The 10,066-nt window shown below is 36.0% G+C and overlaps 1 protein-coding gene and 1 long non-coding RNA gene across 4 annotated transcripts in view; one reads left to right on the forward strand and one right to left on the reverse strand.

The window, feature by feature from the left end:
- The window catches only part of LOC128247255 (uncharacterized), an 11,857-nt gene extending 7,431 nt beyond the window's left edge, over positions 1-4,426 (forward strand). The window contains exon 2 of the long non-coding RNA XR_016241290.1: positions 1-4,426. This exon is cut by the window's left edge and continues 143 nt beyond it. This is a non-coding gene — a long non-coding RNA (uncharacterized LOC128247255).
- Positions 1-9,829, reverse strand: part of LOC106877248 (neuropeptide S receptor) — a 362,222-nt gene extending 352,393 nt beyond the window's left edge. The window contains exon 1 of one of the 3 annotated variants that reach the window (XR_016241289.1): positions 9,145-9,812. Coding sequence is in view for 1 of the 3 variants with exons in the window: in XM_089350002.1 (XP_089206128.1) it covers positions 9,145-9,194 (50 nt within the window). In the remaining 2 variants the exon portion in view is untranslated. Of the gene's footprint in view, positions 1-9,144 lie in introns of all 3 variants that reach the window. The other 2 variants (XM_052965972.2, XM_089350002.1) reach the window with 2 other exon arrangements.
- Positions 9,830-10,066: the final 237 nt, after the last annotated feature.

Raw genomic sequence — 10,066 nt, forward strand, 5'->3', positions numbered from 1 at the left:
AAAATTCTGCTCGACTGTGTGGCAGAAAGGCAAACTGAACAGTGTTATATAATTATAGTATAGATTAATGCCTAGGATATCTCTTTACGAGCTCCAGATAGCAAGGTTATAATACACACACACGCAAACACGCACCCACACACAAATATATCCTTTGTTATTTTTTTAGTTCACTGATAGTACCGCAAATGATTTCAATGGCTCTTATTAAGTGACTTTCTGAAGATTTAGATCACAACCGATGTAGACTAGTAGGATGACAAAATGATGGGTAGCTAAGAAGCTGGATTAAATTGGCGGAGAGATAAGTAGGTAGGTAAATTGGTAGGTATATAGATAAATATAGAAAGACAGTCTGGGAGGTAGATATCAAAGAGTTATTTAAGGAAATAGGTGGATATGCAAGCCAGAAAGGTCGGTATGTTATGATGTAGTTTGCATTCTGACTTATGCAGATTAATATAAATGTTACACTTCTACACACACATTCACACACGCAAGCACAAATACATACATACATACATACATATATTTCGATGCAAATGGTTTTTTATACAGTGCCGTGTTTACAATCCTGCAAATAATAACGATGGTATTTTTATATCAGCCTAAATATTATGGCGATCACCGTGCAATGACGAAAGAAATCGTCTAATAAAGGGGCATAGAAGCCCTCGGCAGAAAGGAAAGGATAGCAAAGCCTCTTTTTTCTGTCGAAGGTTTATATGTTCCTTTATTAGATTATTTTCCTCAGTCATTGCACTGTGATCGCTATAATCTTTAAGCTTATATAAAAATATCATGTGTGTGTGTGTGTGTGTGTGTGTGTGTGTGTGTGTGTGTGTGTATTACGGAGATGTACTTCCATAGCAAGTGACCTGATATAAGATCGTGTGCTGAAACACACACATATATATATCTATACACGCACACACATGTATATATATTTATAATTCGGAACCAAGATTATTATTGACACTGACTTCGAAGTTTCGGCCAGTTAAGCTTTCTTCGGAATGCGATGCATAAATGTTAATCTTGGCTTTATATAGTCTCTGTTGAGTTTCAATCTTCCTTGGATGTTTTGGTTTGAATGGTGTGCTAATTAGATTTTAGAGTGGCTTGCCATGTAGGGGTGTGTCGGAGACGTTTTTATTGGTGAAATTTGAGATAACGTTATTGTCGGTGTTAATAATAATCTTGTTTAAGAATAATAAATTTGTACTCTACAAAAGTATAGATTACTAAATTAGATTAATGTAAATTGTTTTTCTTATAACTGAACATAAAACAAACATTCATATATACATATATATATATATATATATATATATATAGATATATATATATATATATATACGCACACATACATACACACACAGACACGACAGAAGTAAACAGATACCCTTATAATCATTAAAATTTATTTAAATCTGAAATTAGACATTCATATTATTTCTTAATTGTTATAATGTGAATGTTTGATATTTAGTAGACATGCCCTTTGCTTATTTCAATGCAAGGACCCTATTAGGCATGTTACTGATCGGATGACGAATATTCTCTTGCGGAATTCGTAACATGTTCCATGTAGCAATCTCAAAAGATTCGGCTTTGAAGAGGCTTTCTTGTTCTTTTTATGACGTGTCCTGTCCATTATGTCCCAGAAGTGATTAATAGGGTTCATATCTGGTGGATGGTTTGGCCATGGAAGCCTTTTAATGCCATTCTCATCCAACAAATCTTGGGTCATTTTAACCGTTTGATAAAGAGACCCATCTTCTATAAATAAAGTGTCTTCTTTAATCATTTTACCATTGGAGAATATTGGAAGGAGTCTTTTCTGCAATATGGACACATATGTATCTAAGTTTATGTTTCCCATACGCTCCACCAGTTCTGCTCGTCCACTGCTCTAAACTGCTCCAGAATAGTTGCCGTGTTTCATTGTTGGCTGCAATCTTTTCACATCAAATTCTTGATCACGGTGTCTCCAGACCCACACTCGACCACTGTCAGGAAATACAGAAAAGTTTGACTCACTAGAGATGCTGGTGGCCTCTCCACCATCTCATTGGTCCAATCTTCTCGCCACTTCATTTTGACTTTTTGCTACTCTGCCATACCAACCAAGTTTATAAAGATACATGACAGCTGTTCTGGGACAGATATCAATTTCTTCTATGTCAGAGGCTTTGCAACAAGTTAGAATTATATATATATATATATATATATATATAAACAGGTATGTTGTTCTAAAAATCGATTCAACTAAACTATTTCTGTAATTGTTTGATGAACTTTGAGAAAAAAGAAAAAAAAAAAGAAATTTCATCCTTGAAGACAAAAAAGTAAAAGAAACTGAAAAAGTTGATTTCCCATTCCTCTGAGACAGTGGGTAAGGGAACATTTTGGTTGAGAACATTTGCCCTGAAATATGAGAAGTCATTTTTTAATTTCTGGACAGATTTTATGTGATAAACTTACTGACGCCGTGTTGAAAATCACAGTGGAAAATTTTGCTGAAATACCAATGCAATCGAGCGACTTTTCTCACGCGGAATTTCTAACATACAGTGCATTTCCAATGCGCCTAGTTTGAAGCGGATATGAATGTTGTAGAGCCAAGATTTCGGAATGGTTGGATGGCTTTGTACTCCCTGTTGCAAAAAGATCAAGTTCCTATATTCGGGATACTTTTGATTTTTAGTATAAAATCAACAACTTTGTTAAGCACCGAAGCCATGTCGAAAATTGTTTTTTTGGTAACCATAGATGTTTCTTATATCCTAATATTGACCACAACGAAGGGGTAGAAACAGGCATCAATACCTTCGAAAAACGGTCAAACAAAAGTATTCCATCGAATTTTCTCTGTAGGTAATTGAGTTTTGTGTTACAGAGTAACCTAATGAAGTTTGGACAAAAATTTACCACCAGACGAGGGGGTTACTCCGTGAGTACCCCATGGCAGTTAATCTCGCTTATGTCTACATGACGAAATTCGAGACATAGTTACTGACGACATTCAAACACCTACATTGTCATAAATCTATACTCTGGTTACGGTTCACTGATGATGTCATTTTTGTCTTGGAAGGATCACAAAATAGTTTAATTCACTTCTTGAATTTCTGTGACTGTTATGTTAAAAACCATGGGTTTGTGTCCAACATAAAATTTACGTTTAGTTTTTCAAAAATTAGCGTTGAAATTTTTGACACAAAAGTTAAGTTTTCTCGAGGCAGAATAGTCAGAGAGCTATATTGCAAGCCCTTGGCATCCCACATTTACATCCACCGCCGCTCCGATCATCCACTTCATATAATTCGGTCATATCCGAAATCCCAATTTTTGAAGATAAAGCGGATTTGTACTGACATGGGGGATTACTGGAAACATGCAAATGCTTTTGTACAACATTATGTCAAACGCAGTTACAGTGAATCACGATTAGAGGAAACAGCATATTATATAGGTAAGATTAACAAAGAAAGTCAAACCTGCACGCATAATTTTAGCAAACACTATAGAATATGTGACAGAAATTTCGTTGGCGTTTCAAAGGTTTTGCGTAAAAGTTATCAGCGGGATGCGGAAACAACCTCGTTTCAAACAATTATTTCCTCAGCCGTCTATCGTAGCCTTTAGACGGAATAAAAATATGAGAACTACTGACCTCTATTTCTGACTCGAAGAAAACTAACGTTGGAATATCTGCGCAGCTGCAAAAGAGGTAAGTCCTGTTCACAGTGCAACAACACGAGACAAATGAATTCCATCAACAATCATATAGGAAATGTCATGATTTACGCTGAAGGTGGGACTTGTAGAGATTCCCATTTGTTGTGCGCGCCAAAATGCTTGACACACAACTTGATTTATGTTGGTTGTACAACAGAGCAATTAAACAAAAGATTTAATGTGTACACATATGACAGCAGTTCGACAGAACTTGCCAAACATTTTGACTCAAACGGCTGCAATTTTGATAAAAAAATTTTCAACGTGCATATTCTCAAAAAATATTCTGAATCTGCTATACTTTCAATATTCAAAATGTATGAGGAGAAATATGTTTGCGGGTTATTAACATCACGACATAATGAAAATAATAAAATGACAGGAGAATTACATCAAATCTACACAAAACTGTTTGATTAAATATTCTTCATTTTCCTTTCCTTTTTTTTCTTTCCGCTTTATTTCACTTTTTTCTGTCATTTTATTTTCGCCAGTTATAACGTTGGGATTTAAGGACTGATGATGTCATTCCATCAACGTATAGACGCTTTTTGCTCTCCTTCATACTTTAGATTTGAATTTCTATAATTCTGAATTTTTATCACTGTTTATTTTGAACGAGGCAAAGACAGGCTTGCTGTCGAAATATCGTTAAGCCAATAAAATATTTATTGCAATCGCATCGCGCTCTTCGTCATGCCTATTATCATTATTATTATTAGTAGTAGTAGTATTAGTATTATTATGATTGTGCTATTGTCTCTTTAACACAGGTTTTGTCTTGCATGCTTAGAGGACTTACTATCTGCAGCCTACGGTACCATGATATCCATTCTTTTCAGCTATCTGATACTTTCCTGATTATTCTGGCCGTGCCAAGTAGGCAAAACTTTTGTAACAATTCTACTGGGTATTCTATTCCAATTTCATTTATATCCCTCTTCATGCCTTCTGATAGGGCTCCCAAAGATCCAACGATAATTGGCATTATCTCCATCTTCTTCATTTTCCATAGACGGGCTATTTCGTACTTAAGAAGGTTGTATCTCTCTATTTTTTCGCCTTCCTTCTTGACTATTCGTGGGTCAAAGGGTCATGCAACATCAGCTTTATAGCATATGTGGTGCACCTTGCCCTCCACCACTAGGTCCGGTCTGTTATGCTCTAGCACCTGATCTGTTTGGATTGGGAAATCGCAGAGGATTTTGCCTGTCTCCGACTCTGCCCCTCTCTGCGCTTCGTGCTCATACCACGTCATGCCTCTCTCTAGTCCCCATTTTTCGAATAGTTTCCAATGCAGTACTTTCGCTACCTGGTCGTGTCGCCACAACTTGTAGCGGTTTTGGGCAAGTCTAGGGCATTCGTTCGGGATCTGGGCAATGGGTTCATTCAATTTATTGCAAATGCGACACAACGGAGATGCTTGCTCATTCTTCAGGTTGACACTTCAGTTTGAGATTATTATATTTAAGGAAGGTCTAATTCCGTACATATAAATAAAGTATATATATATATATATATATATATATATATATATATATATATATATATATATATATATATACAGAGAGAGAGAGAGAGATGGATAAATCAGAAATCCGTACAGCTTCTTGAAATACGAGTTCTTTCTTGGAAATACAGCATCACAGACTGCTGGGAACATTAATGGAGTATTTCATTCTAATGTTATTACACAACAGACAGTATCAAATTGGTTTGCAAAATTTCGTTCCGGTAACTTTGACCTCACAGATGAGCAACGCAGTCGCCAAGAAACAAAGGTGGATAGTGACGAACTGAAAGCCACTGTTGAGTCAGATCTGATCCATCTCAAAATGCCTGTGAATTATCGATGTTGTTTGGTGTTAACAGGTAAACAATATTGACACACCTAGTTCAAAGTTGGGAAGTGGGTTCCCCATGGAATCAATGAAATTCGGAGACAGCAACGTTTGGAAGCCTGCATTATACTACTTTCTCGTCACAAAAATGAATAATTTTTAAATCGAATTGTAACATGTGGTGAGAAATAGATCTAATACAACAACTGCAAACGTTCAGCACAATGGTTGGACAAAGACGATCCACCAAAAAGCAAGTTTGGTGGTCTAGTGCATGGGTGATCCATTAATGATTTCCTTAACCCAGGGTTATCAATCACGACCGAAGTATACTGTAGCCAACTGGTCCAAATGATGCAGAAACTTACAAAAAAAAGAGAACCAGCCTAGATAAGTCAACAGACCCACTCCTATTTTATTGCAAGACAGCGCCAGACCACACATCGCAAAAATGACATTGGCGAAACTACAGGATTTAGAGTTGGATGTTCTCAATCATCCACCACACTCACCTGATCTTCCCCCCACTGACTACCACTTCTTCCAGAATTTGGATAATTTGTTGATTGGAAAAAAATCTGATTCCGACGATGCCGTAAAACAGGCGTTCCAAGATTTTATTGACTCTAGATTGCCTGGCTTTTACAATTCCAGACTGGACAAGCTACCGCTGAAATGGCAAATGTGTATTCACAATATTTTGATGCATACTTTGATGAATAAAACTATTCCTCGTATTTATTAAACATTAAGAAACATTTTTCTTTTCTACAAATTTCATAATTGACGACCTAATAAATGTGTGTGTGTGTGTGTGTGTGTGTGTGTGTGTGTGTGTGTGTGTGTGTGTGTGTGTGTGTGTGTGTGTGTGTGTGTGTGTGTGTGTGTGTGTGTGTGTGTGTGTGTGTGTGTGTGTGTGTGTGTGTGTGTGTGTGCGCGCGCTCTGCTTGGAGAGGAGCCCTATCACATGTATTTGACACGCTTGAACAATTATGAAAATCCTATCGCATGATACCCACAAAGAATGTATATATTATATACTTATACATGTGTGTGGTGTGTGCGTGTGTGTTTATACATATATACAGCGTGCGATAGGTAAATTGTCACCATTTTATATTTGTCATTTTGCACATTCTTTGGTTTTTATTTTGTCGACTACACAGTATAATAGGGTCACTCGGTCACCGTCTGTGACAAATACAGCACCATAACAAAATTCATTCTTCCAGAAATTTGGGAACGACACGCTGTACTGCTTGATATTCGCGCCGGAAGCTCCAATACAAAATATTTCAGAGTGTTGGATGTCTATCTGAGTCCCCGAAACATGTCCCAAGAGTGATAAAAATCAACCGTGGTGGCTGAGGTGATCACCAGTGATGGCGAAGTTATGCCTCTATTCATCTTCCCATGCGACCTCAGACTCCACACGGAGTCCTCCATCAAATGCCTGGAGGTGGTGGTACTGCTCTGGGTGAAGAGCGTGGCTGGTGGAAGACCCTATATCTGACAACAAGATTCTTCACCAGGCCACTAAAGCAAAAGAACCCATTCATGGGTTGTCAGGAGATTCCAAAGTTGTCTTGAGACCGTGATTGGAGCAAATAGCGATTGTATTGAATAAAGTTACTCTTTAGTATTTCAAGATATTTTTACGTAATTTTGGTAAATATATTTTCAAAATGAGATGTCAGTGTTATTTTCATGTTTGCATAATTTAGACGACAATTCATTCACCGCACCCTGAATATATAAGATCAGGAAGGCTGTAAAGTTAGATTATTTCCTGAGAATCACTCTACCCGAATACTGGGCTCTCAATGCTGTCGGGTTCCATGCCAAAGCCGGAATTATTAATGTGAAAAAAATCCAAGTTTCACGACGATTCCACCGTAAAATGAATTTAGGGAACAGCAAATAATCCATATAATAATAAGACAAAGAAAATTTTTTAACACATCGTTAATGATTAATTATAATTTTTTTCTAATTCCAGTTTACGCAAAATTTCGAAGCGAAAATTTACGTCATATTTGCAGTTTTAGATATTAGAGAGACATTTCATCAGACTTGCATTAATGGTGTGTTGTTGCATTGTGACAACACACCTATGATGCAAGTCTGATGCAATGTCCAAAACCGCAAACATAACATAAATTACCTTATTTGATGGGAGACGAGTCATACATGTTTCTTTTAAAAACCTGTCACAAAATATCACTCTGGGTGCCATATGCAAATTTGCTGCGTTAATGCGGTAGAAACGTTTTGTCCTAGGTATAAGCTGCTGAAAATAGGATGCGTCTAAAATGTTGGAGCGACTTTAATACCATGAAATACGGTGTATTTCATATTTCGTAATATCTATTCGTTGTTATGTGATATATATTTCAAATACACGTATGATAGGGAGTTACCCCTTCTAAGAACTAATGTACGATATATTTAATTAAAAATATATCGACTCAAATATGTTGCTTTATTCACTATTACTAACCGAGAACTTGGTTCTGGGGTCAATAAAGACCCATTTCAAACATTGAAACTGATTTTTACTCGGAACACTGCAACTTTAGTATATCTTAATATCTCGCCTCTCTTTCTGCTTAGCAATCAACGCACGTTGGCTTTTTGTCTTTTTTTTTTATTTTAATTGCTTGTAACTCGTATCTTTGACTTGTTTCAGTCTCTAGACTGCGGCCGTGCTGGGGCATTTAGTTGAATGAACCGACCCTAGTACTCATTTTATGTTTACCACGTACTCTTTCGTTCACTTTGCTTAAACGTTAAGTTACGAGAGACATAAACACACCATCACTGAATGGTGGGGGGCGGGCACTCAGAATAGAAGCACATAGAATATTTAAAACCACTTAGATATTTAAAAATATAAAAAAAAAAAAAACAACATTTATAAATACATAGGTATTTTAAAATAGAAGACGTCGATATGAAATAGGATATGGTAAATTATAAGTTCATAGGATGTGTTATAAGGACTAAAGATTTCAAGTTAGAACACAAAGCGTGTGGAAAGTATATTTTACAGCCTTAACATTAGAGACACTATTCAATGGAATCAAAAGTTTTATCGACATGAATTTCATATTTTAAAGGAACCGGACACTCCGCTCATCAGGATGCTCCACGACACGAAAGACACCATGAAGACAATACAAAAATGGACAACTCACATAATCACGTTCCAGCCACAATTCGAAAAATCTTTGACATTATAGTTATTCCCTTTATATAATAGTTATGTATATTAAAAATTAATTGGAAAAGTGTCCGAGAAGGAGTTACAGAAGGTGGAAACAGTGTTAAAGACGTCGGTTATGCCAGCGAAGGAAAAAGATTCAGGAGTGCAACTGTACGAGGGTGAAATGGAGAGATTGTTCGGAGTTGAAAAGGAAAAATTACCAAAAGTGGAAGAAGAAAGAAGAAAACCAAGAAGAGGAAAAAATAAATGGAATTTCGTAACATATACAAAAAACAAAGAGACGGAAAGAAAAGTTTTTAAATTCAAGCATATCATAAGAGTGAGGTTACTCACGGGTATATATTCCGAAAACGTGAAGGCCATTGTGGTCGACAAAGACGCATACCAGAGACTGAAAGACAGAGGTGAAGACGGGATTGACCCGCCCGGAGTGTTGGTGGAAATCGAATATCCGCCACCAGTTGGGCTAAAAGACTGAGAGCCTTTCATGAGGTCTTAAAGAGAGAAAAAAAAAGTAAAATTGTTTTGTTGAAAAAAAAAAAAAGCGAAACAAAAAGTGTTTCGTGGAAGAAAAAAGATGATTAAGAAAAAAAAAATTGATCGATTGTAAATAGTGTATATAAACGTTCAAATGGTACTGCATGGGAATGAGGCCCATGCAGTACCGTTTCATTTTTAAAATTTTTATATAACATCTCATTCTCATTCGTTTTATGCTTTTGACCCCATTGTGGTCTGTCCTTGTAGTGCCCCCTCTGTGTGGTGGCCGTAGTGCCAAATAAAGAAATAATAGTTATGCATATAAACCCATTAGGATAAATAAGTATACCCAGTTAAAGGCCTTTGCAAAGTCTAATTCAGACCAGTCCATTATGGTATTTTTATTGTATTTTTAATTCGATTCCCATGCTTATCCAAAACTAGCCATCCCTAGTTCAAATCATACCAATTACATCCTTGCTATGTAATATAACATCTACTAGTATTTACTTCATTAATTATTGTATAATTTTGAATTATATTTTAAACTTTATATTACAAATTTTAAATTTTAGATTATAAATTATTATTTCAATTTCGTATTACACCTTTTCATTATTAATACTCTAATTCTTATTCTTATTTTTTTTATTTTTAAACTTCCTCAAAAATGTCGAGTTGATCTTATGCGTGCAAGCCGGAATTGCATCAGTAAATTTATTCAACATGGCATGATTAAAATATTTCAAAATAAAGTATGCCTCCCTGATGTATA

This window comes from Octopus bimaculoides, chromosome 3 (genome assembly GCF_046866305.1).
Source record: "Octopus bimaculoides isolate indiv1 chromosome 3, ASM4686630v1, whole genome shotgun sequence".
NCBI classification, from domain to species: Eukaryota; Metazoa; Mollusca; class Cephalopoda; order Octopoda; family Octopodidae; genus Octopus; species Octopus bimaculoides.